At 40.9% G+C, this 16,216-nt stretch overlaps 1 protein-coding gene across 3 annotated transcripts in view; it reads right to left on the bottom strand.

Moving 5' to 3' along the window:
- The window catches only part of CENPH (centromere protein H), a 620,329-nt gene that overhangs the window by 554,037 nt on the left and 50,076 nt on the right, over nucleotides 1-16,216 (bottom strand). For all 3 annotated transcript variants that reach the window (XM_044075457.1, XM_044075459.1, XM_044075458.1), the window contains exon 2: nucleotides 13,407-13,542. In XM_044075457.1, the coding sequence (XP_043931392.1) occupies nucleotides 13,407-13,452 (46 nt within the window). In that variant the 5' untranslated portion in view covers nucleotides 13,453-13,542. The remainder of the gene's footprint in view (nucleotides 1-13,406; nucleotides 13,543-16,216) is intronic.

Genomic DNA, 16,216 nt, shown 5'->3' on the forward strand with positions numbered 1-16,216 from the left:
TCACTAGGCGGGTTGCGAACTGGTTCACAGACAGGACCCACAGAGTGAAAGTTGTGGATTCCAAGTCAGACTGTCGATCAGTCACGAGTGAAGTCCCACAGGGCTCAGTCCTGGGCCCTCTCTGTTTGGCATCTACTTCTCAGAAGTCCAGGCCAACATAGGAGGACACTGGCTGACCAAGTTCGCTGATGACTGTAAGCTAGGAGTCATTATCAGCTCCCCAGGTGATGCAGACATCTACAAAAGGGCCTCTCTGTGACCAATGACTGGTGTTGGAACCATGGCCTGAAGCTTAATGCCAAAAAATGCATTATCATCCGCTTTGGAAAAAACTCAGTTCCCACGAATTACCACGTTGATGGGAGCCCACTGAACACTGAAGGGGCCATAAGAGATCTGGGCACCCAGGTCAACAGCCACCTCACCTTCGACCACCACATTGCCACTGTGGTCAGAAAGTCCTATGTGGCACATCTTAAAACCAAAGGTTTTGCATCCAGCAGTAAGAGGTCATCATCCCTCATTAGACCATTCATCGAATATAATGCCTAGTTTGGAATGGACTTGACCAGATGCCTACAACAGCTGGAGAGGCCACAAAAGCACCTCACAGAGAATCCTAGGTCTTAAACACATGTCCTACATGGACAGACTCAAACTTCAGCTGTTCTCAGTCTCTTTATCATCTACTTGGAGGAGATCTCTGCTTAACCTACAAAGCCATGTCCAACCCAGCCCTACTTGAAATGCTAAACCTAAAGAAATCCCCAATCCTCCCATTCCACATGCTGGAGGGACAGGTTCATCTCCCAAAGACTGCCCATACTCTGGAATAAGCTTCCCATTCATGTCAAGCAGAACACCTCACTGGCCCTATTCATGTCAAGCAGAACACCTCACTGGCCCTCTACAAGAGAAATCTTGACAAGTGGATGGGTACAGAAAGTTCACTCCAGGGATCATTCCAGTTGCACTAGTGGATACGGGCACTGTGAACTAACATCGGGTGGCACGGTGCCTGGGCAATTATTTTGGGATAGGCTTGTAAAGACTCCTGGGTCATTAGCCTAGTATACACCTATGAACTTAAGAGCTTGGAGAAGAATGTGGCAACTTTTTAGAGGTTTCCCAAGCTATTGCATTGCCCAAGGAAGATGGTAAAAGCCTCTTTAAAATCAATTTGTTTTTGCATTCCACTAATGCTCAGAGGTTGAAAGCATGACAGATTGCGCAGCTCTCTTACCGGTGGAGCGGGCCAAGGCAAAATAAACACAGTGTGCGCAATTCAGAGAGGCGACTCTTCTGACCGCACTTCCCACACTTTTTAAAACCTGCACGGGCTTTTTCTTTTTCAGCAATGTTTACTAGAAAGGGAAACAAACTGCTACAACAAACTACCATTCAGAATAACTACAACAAGATTTAAAGAATATATATGACAGAATTTTTTTTTTAAACAGAAAATAAAAACAGCAAGGACTATATACAAAGGTAGTAAGAACTATGATAAAACGTAGAAGGGTGAAGCAAAAGAAAAAGGGAAGAAAGAGATACTAACACTAGTATCAAAAGTACACTAATATGAGAAAAAAAAGATTAAAGAATATTGCTTTAGTAAACAAAAAACAAGCACTTATCTAGCCCAAATAACTCGAGAGACAAATCACCTTATCTTTCACCAACTGGTGGCAAATGACATCTGAAGTAAGGTGGGATGGTACACTATGGGTAAGGGAGAAGTACGAGAGTTTCAAGTTGCCTCGAGCTTTTTACAGCGGCGGAGTCAGATCCAATGTTCCAGATCCAAACCCATCAGTCGAGGAAAGAAGGAAAACTGACATCAGATAGTGTTTTTTAAACTGTCTTTCATACAGAGTCATCCTTTACAAAGGAAAATACAATGGTGAGACTTTGCATGGTAGTTCCAGCACCACTCACAAAACACTTCATTATGTAATGCTTCTCTGGAAAACATTTGTGTGGCAGCTATTCAGTCCAGCAACCATATCCTCATACATAAAATGGACTTCTGGCACCTAGACTGAGATCTTTTACTGGTGCCAGCCTGATCAATGTCATGTCCCCAAAGGACCCTATACCAGGAAAAATAGCTGGAGATTCTAAACTAAGAGATTTGAAGCTAAAGCTTTTCAGAGAGAGATGCAAAAGTTAATACTCACCATAAATGTTAATCCGCCTTCCTCTCCCCCTTTTGGAGTGGTTAGTAGGTTTTTAATCCTTAATTTAATCTTTATGAGGCTTTTGTGTGTGAATGTATACAAAAACATACACAAGTGCATCATGAAAGGTAGAAAACTCAAAAAAAAAAGAGAATCATACACGGTAGAACAAAAGAGAGAGAATCACAAAACACTGAATGAGGACTAGTAATGGAGAAGAATAGAAACTGAGGTTATGGATTGCCTGCAAAATGAAGGATTTAGTGTAGAAAATTTAACTCGGCTAACACTACAGCAGGATAGAATAATGGATCCCCAAAATCTGGAGAAACCAATGGAGCAGGAATCATCTGACCAGTTGCCATATGAAGATACTTTGGTGCCTTCCACAGGAAACCAGTACAAAGAGGCGATCTCTGTCTAACATACAAAGCTATGTCAAACCCAGAGCTGTTGGACATGCTCCACTTAAAGAAATCCCAATCCTTCCAAGCTACATGCTCTAGAGACCTAAACTTTGTCACCACAATAAACTGAAAATGCTGGAGGGATAGATTCCTGTCCCAGAGGCTTCCCATACTCTGGAACAAACTACCTATCTATATCAAACAAAGCTCCTCATTAGCACTCTTCAAGAAATATCTTGATGATTGGATGGAAATTTACCCCGGGGATCACTTCTGTGGCTCTGCTTGACTGGGGCACAAGAAAATAATTTTCTTGGGTGGCGAAAGCCAGGGTACCATTTGGCTAGGCTTACATAGGCCCTAGGGCCAGTAGCCTAGTACCTACCTATGAAAAGCTCAGTTGGAGTTGCACAAGGGAAGGACAGGAAAATGTGGCAATTCTGATGCAGTCAATGTTGTGGAGTGATAGGCCAGTGAGTGCCTATACGAAAGAGTAACAGATGACACAGGATGATGCTCTGTAACTTTCTGTGGAATGCCAAAAGGAAATGGAAAACAAAGAATGTGCTCTCAGTTTAGAAGAAAATGATCTAAGAGAAGAGTTGCTTGATTTAATAGAGATGGACAGACATATTAAGATCAATGAAAGAAACAGACTACAGAAAGCTAGAAGTTTGATAAAACAAATGAACACAGTAATTAGGACTGTTCATAGAAATTCATGCGATAATAACAGAGGTAAGATATATTACTATGCATCTAAATTAATAACAGAGTCCTACCACAAAAACACAGTAAGGGAAAGGAAGGGGAGAAATCAAATGCCATCATGGAAGTATCAGAGAAAATTATAAAGCAATAAAGACAAGAGGTGTCATTGTTAGGAGAGTACAGAAGAAGGAACAGATCAACAAAATTCTCAAAAATAGACATGATAAAAGCAATGTGCAGTATCAGAAAAGATCAGGATCTATCGTGCACTATTGCAAGTAAACTAAAAATATCAGCATAGGCAGAAAAGCTTGATATTCAAACAAATAAAAAGGAAAGGTACAAAATAAGAAATGTATTGATGACCCCAAAAAGTTTTATAGAGAATTGGGAAACAAGGCAAAAGGGATTGAAACACCACCAAAAGAAGAAATAGATACATTTTGGATAAATGTCTATGAAGATCCTGTGGAACAAAGATGCTGAATAGAAGCAGTAAAAGAAAGAATAAGAAGTTCAAATGCACAGGATATGAAATGAGATGAAGTAACTGCCAGAGAAATTGAAATAAAGTTAAGATAAGCTCCTAAATGGAAAACCCCAGACCTAGCTACAGTACCTAACTTCATACATCTGGAGCATTTCTCCCTGGGTTGCCGCTGAAAATTGGCTTTGTTCCAAGTCAGACTTTCCTTGTAAACAAATGGTAAATAAATAAAAAATAATGGAGGATATTCCAGAGTAACACTTGTCACCCCTGCCCTTTTGTCTTGCCTTTAACCCATTAAGCTGTCTATTTAACAGATTAGGTCATTAGGTCATGGCTACAATTTGGCTCCCAGAAAACAACAAAGTGTAAAGATTTCTCATCTTTTTGTGAATGAAATTAAAACTGTATGTTTCATCAGATGAACAACTGAACGCACAACTGCAAGTGGTCAAATTTTTTTTAGATGATAAAAGAATGTTATTTGGTCGTGACACATGTGCAAAAGCAGCCTTTAAAACAGGAAAGCTGCAGCACCAAGAAAACATCAGCCTGGGACAGGAATGTGATATAAAAGAATTTGAGCAAGAGGGAATGTATAAATGTGTGGGACCTGAAGAATCAGCAACAAAACATGAACAAATGTGAGTAAGAAATATTTCTGAAAACTAAAATTAAAACAGAAAACACTGACATCTAGGAACAAAGTCCAAGCTATAAACCAATTTGCTCCTCCTGTCATAATTTACAGTTTTAGAGTGACTGACTGGCCCCAAAAGGTGTTGGATCGGTTGGACAAGAAAACAAGGAGGTTTCATGCTTATAAAATGATTTCTAAAAATCAGTGTATACCAATACTATATATTCCCTGTTCTGAAGGAGTTATAGGCCTCCTTGAAATTCATTACATGTAGAGATGGGAAATCGTAGAACTGCATGCTTATCCACTGACCTCACAAGACCCAAACACAGTGAAAGTTTTAAAACATGAGGAGAATAAGTCTAAGATGACTTCCCTGCTTAGTTTAGCAGAAGCACGTCAGCGTTAAGCGGGAATGGAAAACAAACCAGACGTAAATAAAAATCAGGCAGCAACTGAATGCACCAAAAAATATATATGTGGGTGTGTGTGTAGAATCAGACGAGAAGACGAGGAATGTGGAAAATGCATAAATATAGTTGCAAGTAAAGAAAACTCTTGGAACAACCTCATGTTGATCAGGATCAAATGAAGAATGGTTAAATAAGTCAATTTAAACCAAAAGACGAAGGGTTAATATTGGATGCTCAAGACAGTGGACTATGTACATGTTGGCTTACAAAGTCCATTAAACATGTGGGAAAAACAGACATGTAGGTTTTGTAAAACAGAACTGACAACAGTCGCACACTTTGTTGCTGGTTAGGATATACTAACATTCGAACGACTATATACTGAAAGGCATAATAATGCAGCAAGACTGTTGCAGTGGGAATTGTGCAAACATTATAATACTGAAGTTGCTGAAAAACATTGGAAACATGAGCCATAAAAGCATTATATAAAATTACAACGTTTATATTACATGGGATCACCCATTACCAACAGGTCAAAAAATAGATGCGAGAAAACCAGATATAGTACTCAATGAAAAGAAGACAAAAGTAGCATTGACTACTGAAATTGCTATACCTAGTGTATAGCATACACAGACACACAGTCATAAAATGCCAGGATTTGCAGGCAGAAATGAGGGCAATAGGGAAGAAGGACACCCATACAGTTTCAATAGTAGTAGGAGCAACAGGTCTTTTTAATTTACAATCATATTTAGATATATAACCAATACATACAACTCCATACGAATTGTAGGAGTCGTCATTACTGGGCACATTGTATGTGCTGTAAACAGCAATTCTGGCTAACATAAACCTACCCAGAAATAATTTAAATATGAAATACAAGCTTGTTAAAACTATTCATTCTATTAAAAGTTTAGACTAGGCATTTAACTCATACTAAGCCCACTATGTGCAGACATCAAATTCTAGACTTCCAGATCCATAGACATAATGTAATTGTACAATTTATTCTTTACTGGCTACAGACAAATCATGAAGAACCTTGGAAAATATATTACACAGTGTTCCAGTAGGCATGTATAAACTGAGGGATAAAAGATGACTAGTTAACTATTTTATTACCATAGCACATTAGTGTATTTGCTGTAATGCTACATAGATTAAAACAGCCTCAACCTATGTTCAGCTCAGTCTGTATGAATTCAGGTGTGCTCATTTCCCCAAGCTTAAGCACTAGATTTTTAACATTTCCTGCAGCAGAAACATGCATTTTCAGCAAATACTCTACAGCAATTTTTAAGCAGGACAAAGTACAGTTTTGTACCTACCATAAATGTAGATGTTCGAGTGTTCACCCTGCTGTAGTCATCACACTTGGGTTATCCTGCCGTCAGGCAGTCCCGCAGTCGGCCCGAATTCCAAAGTCTTGGTCCGGCGTCGGTTGCTGTCGCTTCTTCCATGACGTCAGTGCACCAGGGGTATATAAGAGGCATCCAACACCATTTTCTTCTGTTTTTCTTGCCCCAGATGTCAGGTGCCCCCAAAAGGTAGGCTATATATATATATATATATATATATATATATATATATATATATATATATATATATACACATACATATATATATATATATATATATATATGGCTATATAAAAATAAAACAAAAACCCTTAGGTGCAAGCAAATACACCACATAGGTAGTATAGGATAAAGTGGTAGAGAAGTTCAGCTAGTTCAGAGGGGATGGAGGGAGGGTAACCTGGACTGCAACAGGGTGAACACTCGAACATCTACATTTATGGTAGGTACAAAACTGTACTATGTTCATCGTGTTACCCTGCTGCAGTCATCACACTTGGGTTGAATCCCAAAGCTAAGGATGGGAGGTGGAATCAAACAGGATTAGAAGAAGCTAGAAGGCCCTGCAAAAGTGCAGTGGCAAAACCAGCTCTAGTCTTAGAGTAAAGAGGTAAGTAATAGTGTTTGGTGAAGGTGTACACTGAACTCCAAGTAGCAGCTTCCAGAATATCCTTGGTTGGCACTCCCCTGAGAAAGGCTGCTGATGTAGCTGTAGCCCTGGTGGAGTGGGACCTAATGTTAGCAGGTACTGGTTTCCCATGATGTGTGTAGCAGAAACGTAGGCAATGTCCTATCCATTTAGAAATGGTCTGTCTTGAGATAGCTTTTCCTTGTGATCCTGTAGCATAGGCCACAAAGAGCTGGTCAGTTTTTCTGAAAACCTTAGTTTTATCCAAGTAGTAACGTAATTGCCTGTGAATGTCCAAAGAGTGCAGGAGTCTTTCTCCTTTGTTCTGGGGATTTGGGAAGAAGGTGGGCAAGTGAATGGTTTGGTTTAGGGCCACACTGGATACCACCTTTGGCATAAAGGAAGGATTAGTTCATAGAGAAACTCTATCTTGATGAAAAATGAGGAAAGGTTCCACTGCCATTAGTGCCTGTAGCTCTGAGACTCTTCTAGCGGAGGTTATTGCTAGTAGTAGGGTAGTTTTCCATGAAAGAAATTTTAAATCAGCTGAAAAAGCTGGTTCAAAGGGTGGCAGTGTCAACTTTTCCAGGACAAAGTTGAGATCCCAAGTAGGTGTTGGAGCTCTCCTTGACGGTCTTAAGTTCTTAGCCCCTCTGAGGTACTGTCTTAGGAGTGGATGTGAAAATAAAGGAGGATCCGTGCTGTAATGAGCTGAAATTGCTGAGGCGTGGATCTTAATAGATGAAAAGGAAAGTCCTTTGTGTAACACCTCAGTTAAATATTGTAGAATTTGAGGAATGTTCGGCTCCAGGGGATTTAGGCCTTTAGCCTTGTTCTAGGCGCAAAATCTTTTCCATTTGTCTGAATAGGTTTTCCTGGTGCTGGGCCTCCTGGCCTCCAGAATGACATCCATAACAGCTTTGGACAAAGGTGTTGGCTTGTTGTTTAGGTAATTTGCCATGCAGTCAGGTTTAAAGTCTTGAGCTGGCTGTGTAGAATCAGATTGTCTCGCTGCGTGAGCAGGTGAGGAATTTGTGGCAAAATCCATGGTGGGCCCTGGGCCATGTTCCTTAAAATTGGATACCAATGTTGGCGTGGCCAGTCTGGTGCAACGAGAATCATTTGTGGCCTCTCTAATCTGACTTTCAGCAGTACCTTTGCTAGAAGAGGCAGTGGAGGGAAGGCATACACTGTTAATGTTTTCCAGCTGAATGAGAAGGCGTCCATTTTCTAAGCTAGTGGATGGAAGGTCCCTGTGCAAAATTTTTGAAGTTGGTGGTTGTGGGGGCTTGCAAACAGATCTATGTCTGGGCGTCCCCATTTTTGAGCTATCATTGCAAATACTTGTGGATCTAGTTTCCATTCGTGTGGATCCATGATGTTTCTGCTTAGGTCGTCTGCCAATGAGTTTTTCTTTCCTGGCAGGAATTGTGCTTGTAATTGAACCTGGTAAGACAGTGCAGTGTTCCACAAGGTCATTGCTTGCCAGCATAGAGGGTAGGAATGTGTGCCCCCTTGCTTATGTACCACATAAATGTGGTGTTGTCCGTCCTTATTAGAAGTCGTCCTGGGCGTAGAAGGTCCTTGAAAGCTGTTAGGGCATTCTGCACTGCTAGCATTTCTTTTTGATTGATATGCAGGTGTCTCTTATCTGTAGTCCATTTGCCCTGAATGCAATGTCCTGCCATGTGTGCTCCCCAGGCATAGTCCGATGCATCTGTTGTCATAGTTTGCCTGGCTGTGGGTAAGGTGAAAGGCTGACCCTTGTTGAGGTGACATGCCTGTGCCCACCATAGAAACTCCTGTTGAAGGCAGGGAATGAGTGGAATCATTGTTTCCAAGCTGTGGCTGTGCTGAGTCCATACACTTTTCAGGTACCATTGTAATTTCCTCATATGCAATTTTGCAAATGGTATTAGTAGTATGCAAGATGCCATGAATCCCAAGGCCTGCAGAATTTTTCTTGCAGGAGTTGGGTCTTTGTTGCCATTATTTTGAAATATTGAAACAGCTGTTGTTGTTTGTCTGGCGTGAGATAAGCCATCTGGGCCGTTGTATTCAAGCTGGCACCCAGGAATATTATGTTTTGTGAGGGCACTAGTTTTGATTTCTTTTCGTTTACTGTGTACCCTAGGCAACTTAGAAGGTGTTTGACAAATGCCAGATGCTGTAAAAGAATGTCCTTGCTTTCCGCTTGAATAAGACAGTTGTCCAGGTATGGGTATATTTGAATTCCTCTTTGTCTGCAGTATGCAATTACTGGTGCCAGGCATACTGTGAAGACCCTGGGCGCAGTAGATAAGCCAAAGGGCAGTGCAGAGAATTGATAATGCGTTGAACCTGCAATGAAGCGGAGGTATCTTCTGCAATTTTGTCTGATAGGGACATGCAGGTATGCCTTCTTGAGGTCCAAAGTGACTAGCCAAGCATTCTTGCCCAGCATGGGAAGAAGCTGCTGTAGTGTTAGCATCTTGAATTTTGGTACTTGCAGATAGGTGTTCAGAATTGAAAGATCCAGAATGGGTCTCCATGCTTTGTCCTTTCTTGGAACTAGGAAGAGTCTTGAGTAAAATCCTTGTCCTTGCTCCTGTGTAGGTACCTGTTGAATGGCTCTCATGTTCATGAGAGCTGTAATTTGTTTCTGTGCCTCTGCCCATTGATTTGGTGGCAGGTTTGGCATTCCTTTGATCCTTGGTAAGGTATGAAAGTGGAATCTGCATCCTTGAGAGAATGTTTAGAACCCATTTGTCTTTTGTGATGATGTGCCAGTTGTCTGCAAAAAATGCTAGTTTTCCTCCCAAGGGTGTTGCCAGGAGAGATTTGCTTGGTAGTTTGAGGATAGAGTCATTGTGTCTGCCTTCAGCTAGCTTGGGGCCTGTCTTCTCCTCCTTTCTGGGTAGCAGAACCCCATTGGCGAGGTTTGTAAGGGCCCTGCGACTGACCTCTGCCCCTTGGACGTCTGTATTTGCCCCTCTGATCTGTCTGAAGTTGGAAAGGACCAATTTTTTGTTGGCCAATTTCTGCTGAAGTGAGGGGGTTGTACCTGCAAGAAATCCTTGACCGTTTGCATAGATTTAGCCTTATCCTCCATTTTCTTTAAAACCTCTTCTGCTTTGACACCAAATAATACATCCTGTTGTAAAGGTGCATCTAATAATTTTGCTTTAACACTGTCAGGGAGGGATTGCTCTTTTAACCAAGCATGTCTACGAATGACAGAGCCAGTAACAGCTGCTCTACAGGAAGCTTCCAATGAATCAAATCCGCATTGTAAAGTATGCTTGCCCACCTGTTCAGCTGCATGCAACAGATCCTGCATTTCCTTGAATTCAGGCTGTTCTGAATGTGTGCTCATTTTTTGTTTTAAATGAGACATCAGGAATTGTTGATATTTCAACATGTGAAACTGGCAATTTAATGCTCTCATAGCCAGAGTAGCAGAGGTGTATATTTTCTTTCCCCATCTATCTAGGGCTCTGGAATCTCTTTCAGAGGGCACAGGATTTTTAGCCATAGAAGCTTTTGCTACCTTAGGTCCCTGGGATATGGTTTCTGGGTCAGTTACAGGGTTTTTATAAAGGAATTTGTGTGAGTCAGGTACTCTGTAGTATCTGTCTGATTTGGCTGGAGCAGGAGGTAGAGAGTCTGGATTTAAACTAGACTCCAAGTAGACATCATCCACAATATCTAAAACAGGAGGGATAGCAAGAGGTCTGGTGCTGGGGTAATAAAGGAACTCTCTCAGCCTTTTCTTAGAATCTGAGTAATCCTGGCCTTCCCAGTGGAAATGTTCCCTCATGGTATGTAATGTTTCCCCAAAGGAGTAGTCTTCAGGGGGAGATGCTGAGGGAATAGAGTCTTCAGCATCAGAATCCTCATAAGGTGGAAAAGTGTAATCCTGTTCCTCAGAAGAATCTGAGGAGAGAGAAACCTGGTCAGAGGATGCATAATCCTCCTCTTGTCTTGGTCTTTTATCAGGAGGGGTATGGGAACCCCTGATAAGGGTAATTATATCTTCAGCCATCTTAAGCATCTGTTTCTTAGGCATGGGGCCTTGACCTGTAGACAGATGAACAGTTTTCTTAGGTTTTAAAGGAGTTTTAAACTTAGCATAAGATTTAATGGTGAGTGTAGTCGGTCTGAAGACACCTTCTGAAACCGAAGGTGTTTCCTCTGCGGTGTCTAATTCTGCTCCGGTGTCGGTAGATGGCTGCGTTGGCCTAGTAGACTCCGCTTGGGAGTTGGCAGCTGTCTGGGGTTCCAGCTCTGCGGTCGTCAGGGGCTGCGTAGGCGCCTCACTGAAAACCGGAGAACTGGCGACAGGCCCAGCTGAGGCCTTGGGGTCTGGCTTATTCCTAGGCTGCCTGTCCTTATACTTGCGTTTTTTATGAATTGTGGTCGTCGGCTGCTCCGACGGCATGATATAATTAAATTTCCTACCAAAGTAGTGCCGTGCGAAGTCAAAACGGCGTTTGATAGTGCGTTCATTAAACCTAGGGCAAAACCGACAACCTGTGATGTTGTGGTCCGGGCCTAGGCAAGGAATACAAAAGGAATGGAAGTCCTTATGAGGTATTTGCTTCCCACAAGAAATGCAATTGTTAACTTTTTCTGACCTCGGACTGAGGCAAGAAAATGTTCCCCAATGGGGTACTTAAGCTTTATTGAAGACTTCGGACTGAAATTCAAATCGAAAATCTCAGGTGTCGGCCGACCAGCACTTGCGAACTGCTTCTGCTTCAGGCACCGCGCGGCAAGAAAGACTGAAGAAAATGGTGCCGGATGCCTCATATACCCCTGGCGCACTGACGTCAGGGAAGAAGCGACAGCAACCGACGCCAGACCAAGACTTTGGAATTTGGGCCGACTGCGGGACCGCCTGACGGCAGGATAACCCAAGTGTGATGACTGCAGCAGGGTAACATGATGAACATCCAAGGGGCAAAACATTAAAAAGACAGCATGAAAGACACAAACACAATTACAACAGAACAAGTAACAAGTAATTGCCAAATATAAAGCACCCAAACCCAAAAGTTACAAATCCATCAGGTTAGGCATAATTTATAAGCCCGGTAACAAAAAGCCAGCTTTAAAGACAATCTCAGAATTGATAAAAATACAGAATACCACACATGAAAATCTTGTACAAGCAATCCACAATACTTAGCTAGAAATACATGTAATAAGAGTTACATACTGATGAAGAAAAAAAAATACAGTGCATCCAGTAAGTGGGGCAATGGCTACCTTGTGATTAGTTACATGGATAACACCCTCACTAGTCAAGAAAAATGTACAGTAACTATTTTCCCTAGTGCAAGAGGTCATATCATTTGGAGGTCAGTATATGGTCTAGTTCTATAAATATCCACGTACAAAAACAAGTCAGTAATTCCAGAACATCATAAAAAAATCAACACTACACTGATCTCTTTGGTTAAAAAAAAAAAAAATTGTTTCAATGCTCCAGTTCCTACACATCACATCTACTGGGAAGATGCTTCTGCTGACAATGTTGGCAGCAAACAGAAAGCATATTAGCAAATTCTGGAAATTTTCTTGCAATAATCAAATAAATTGTCTTATATGGAGCAGTATCTGCACAGTATGGAACTTTCTCCTAGAACATCAGTAATTGCATCGGGTTCTTCTCTGGGAGAAGGCTAGCTAAAACTTCAGTATTGCACTGGAAGGAAGGATATCATCTTAAATCATTATCTCTACTCATGGTCAATAAGCAATGTATGCATCGTACTGTACTTTAAACCAGTGATATCACAGCTGACTAACAAAAGCAAACGTTAAACTTGTTACAACAGCATCTAATTTCTTTGTGTAATGCCTCCTCATATCTAGTTACAGCCTGATATTTCATTTTTTTCTGCTAGCTCTTTCCTTCTATTAACTGTATAGAAGTAAATAAACAGTGATTCTATAAGCTTGAATTCATTATAAACAAGCATTGCAAACATGTATGAATGAGCCACTTTACATAAACAATGAGTGAAGTTATCCAATATTATATTAATAGAACTCAAGACATTGCACATTCATTTTTTTTGGCCCTCTAAGACCTGATTTTTTTTACCAGCCCAGCCCCCAGTACCCAGTGTCCATGCCGTGTCTACCACCTACTCTCATACCCCAATTAATGCTCTGTTTTTTTCACTAGGGCTGGTTGTGGATCCTGAGGGTGACCTGGGGGTGTGGCTCATCTGTGCTTCCATTCAGGAGGGATTTTTTTTTTTATGACCTACCCACTTTTCCTGCCCCCTGAGTGTCTTTATTACATCTGAGGGCAACTCACCTATTTAGACTATACCTCCTCTTAGGGAGAATATCAACAAGCACCCTCCTGCCTTGGATGGGCATGCCCATCCCTTCCAAGCCTCTTCATCAATTGCCCAAGCTACTAATCGAATCCAGGTCAACTGGACCATAGTCAGGGGTTTATCCCTCTGTGCCACAGGAATTACAAATTTACTTGTTGACAGAAATGCAGCAATGAATTGTGAAAGGTAGAAATGAATCTGGTTGAAAAGTACAAAGTGGTACAGAAACAGTGCAAACCTGAGAAGTCCAACAGTGGAGTCTGGAATATCAGTACTGTCGTCATTTTGGGGTGAAGAATTCAAATTCTGATCTATACCATTTTGATCAGTAGCCATATCATTTATCTATTCAAACACCGCTGTGCCCCAAATTCCTGAAAAAAAGAAATATGTAAATGAGACACAGTCTTGTAGGTCTTCAATTTATAAAAAACGTTCTTTCAAAAATAGTTGTATCTATATTAAAACACGCAAGCAAAGAAAACCCACACAAAACATTTTACTCCTACAATTCATATTCTTCCTGCATTTACTTTTACTGCACATACAGTTTGTAATTATTACCACCTACAAGATTTACATTTGGATATTCTGCTTATTTCATTTTTGAATTTCACCACTATTTTATTATGACCATCTTTGCTAAACATTTTTCAAGAAATCCATTAGCCCTGTTAAATAAGCTTTGCTTAATGCATTCTTAAACTTCTTTAACCAGACTGCAGCCTCAACCCTTTCCCTTATAAATATCACCATTATTTATTTTTTGCTCCTCCACTGGACCTGTAGTTCCATTCAGGAAGGATTTTTTTATGACTGCCAGATCTTTACACCTTAAGTGGCCCATTAGTTCTACTGGGAAAGGCAGCCTGCCATTTCTAGGCTAGGCTACAGTCCTCTGACCCCTTTTTTCTTGCCTGAAGTGCCTAATCAGTCTATTCCTTCCCTCATGGTGAGAATCAGTAGGACTGGAGCAGTACAGCTCTTGGGTCTTATGGAGTGCCCTATGCAGCCCCCTTGAAGTACTATGCCCCTCCCTGAAATGGCTTACTTGAGCTACAGTCACTCTCCGGATGCAGGAAGCTTGCCTCCACATGCCAACTTCCTTACCCCTTATGCTTCCACAGGGCACCAAGTGCTCAGGCCACAGCTGTTCGCCACCAATGGATGGGGAGCTGATAGTAGTCTAGCTCGTTCATCCTCCATCTAGCTCGTTCATCCTCCCCTCCCAATCTCTTCCAGCACCCGAGCTGCCAATCAAATCTGCTTTATCAGGGTCACAGGCTGTGTTTCGTCCCTGTAAGATGGCAGGTCCCCACCAAATTAAACTTCCATTATCTCATGATTTCCCTGTGTACTGCATTAAAAATCTAGCATTTTCATTTTCTCTTCTCTATGTTGTAAATGGTCTTTTAATTACTCACCGAATGGAACCAAATGCATATCTAGAACTCTAGAACAGCTCCACTTCAAATCATTTTCATTCAACTTCTGTCAAAGATCCTCACAAAAGTAGAATTATCACCTACAGATAACCTTTTTCATCCGTTATACTCTCCCACTAAGCACCACAATAATCTTGCTGTACTCTCAGGTCGATTCCAAGTAATTGCATATGATTCTTTGAAGTTTCTTTGCTCGATTCATAATCATTAACACTGCTGTACTCCTACGGTACTACAGTCTTATGGTGGCCTGTTTTAGATAATCATTATCTGTTCTTCAATACCAAAACTCAGCTACCACACACACACACACACTACTTCCAGGATGACCCCCCCCCCCAAAAAAAAAACCTGAAACAAACAAATGCACTCTATGAAAGATTTAAAATGCCCCCACATAGAAAAAAATGTTTTAGCTATTATGCAGTGTCAACAAACAAAAGGTTTTATTTTTCATTTGCTGACCTGGGTAGAACGTTAATCCAGATGGAAAATGTTTCAGCTGAACCTGAGACAACGCCAATAACTACCATAAAGAATAAGGAAAATAACAGATAAGAAAAATTAAGCATACGAACACAGTAACAGACAAGGTTACAAAATAATGAATAAGATTACCAAGATAAACTAGAAAAGAAATCACAAAGAACTCTCTTCACTTCTACCATACTTTGTTCTCTAACCAGCCTCTGCTCCAGGTTTAGCACTTTTATCTAATCAAATTCACCAAGTTAGAATGCTGACAGAAAACAGTAAAATTAAGCTATACCATTTCCACTCAATCTTCCCCAAATTTAATCCTGTGTTCAAGAGTATCTATTTGCCCTCCTCCCAGTATACAAGTACTGCATTTTAGACCTTGTATCCTAATGGGTTCATTGCATTTTACAAACAAAAAAATACATATATTTTGCTTTAAAAAAATGTTGCTTATATAATCGACCACCTGTGTCAAACTGACTGCCTATTTACATTTGTCACCAGCTTGGTGCAGTGTCTTCACATCTAACAGCATCAGTTTCATAATTACACGGTTTACATTTCAGCTGCCAAAGGTTAAAACAGATTGGCTAGATCACTACTCAGACTAATTTATAGACGAACCCAGTGAATATTCGTTGCAGATGGGACACTTGATCTGATATTTTTGTATACATGTTTCAGCACTTCTCTCTCTTCCATAAGTAGCCATTAAATGACCAGACTGGTCAGTAGTTGATTGTGGATGCGAAAGTTATGTTAGTCAAGTTTTTAGCGTTAGATATCCTGAGTCAGTGTAACTGAGGCATGAGATGTTCTTTTTCTTATAGCTGCTGTAACTAAGGAGACTGTTATAACTAGTTGGGTTGGGATGCACAGCCCCTCCTCCTGCAGCATAGGAAGGAGCCCCACTAGGCATAAATTTAGTTTCTTCCATTTAACAACTTTTTGTTTAATATTTGATCTTTGCCAGGCTAAACAATATGATATTCATCACTTTCATACAACCACCATCATCCAGAATTCCCATTAATGAAGGCTAATAAACTGCATCCTAGCCAAGTTTTCGAATACAAGTGGAAGGCATCCCTCTTGAATACAAGTCTACATTGAGATCAGCAAG

The sequence above is a fragment of the Protopterus annectens genome, chromosome 6.part1, assembly GCF_019279795.1.
Source record: "Protopterus annectens isolate FY-2018-M chromosome 6.part1, PAN1.0, whole genome shotgun sequence".
Lineage (NCBI taxonomy): Eukaryota > Metazoa > Chordata > Ceratodontiformes > Protopteridae > Protopterus > Protopterus annectens.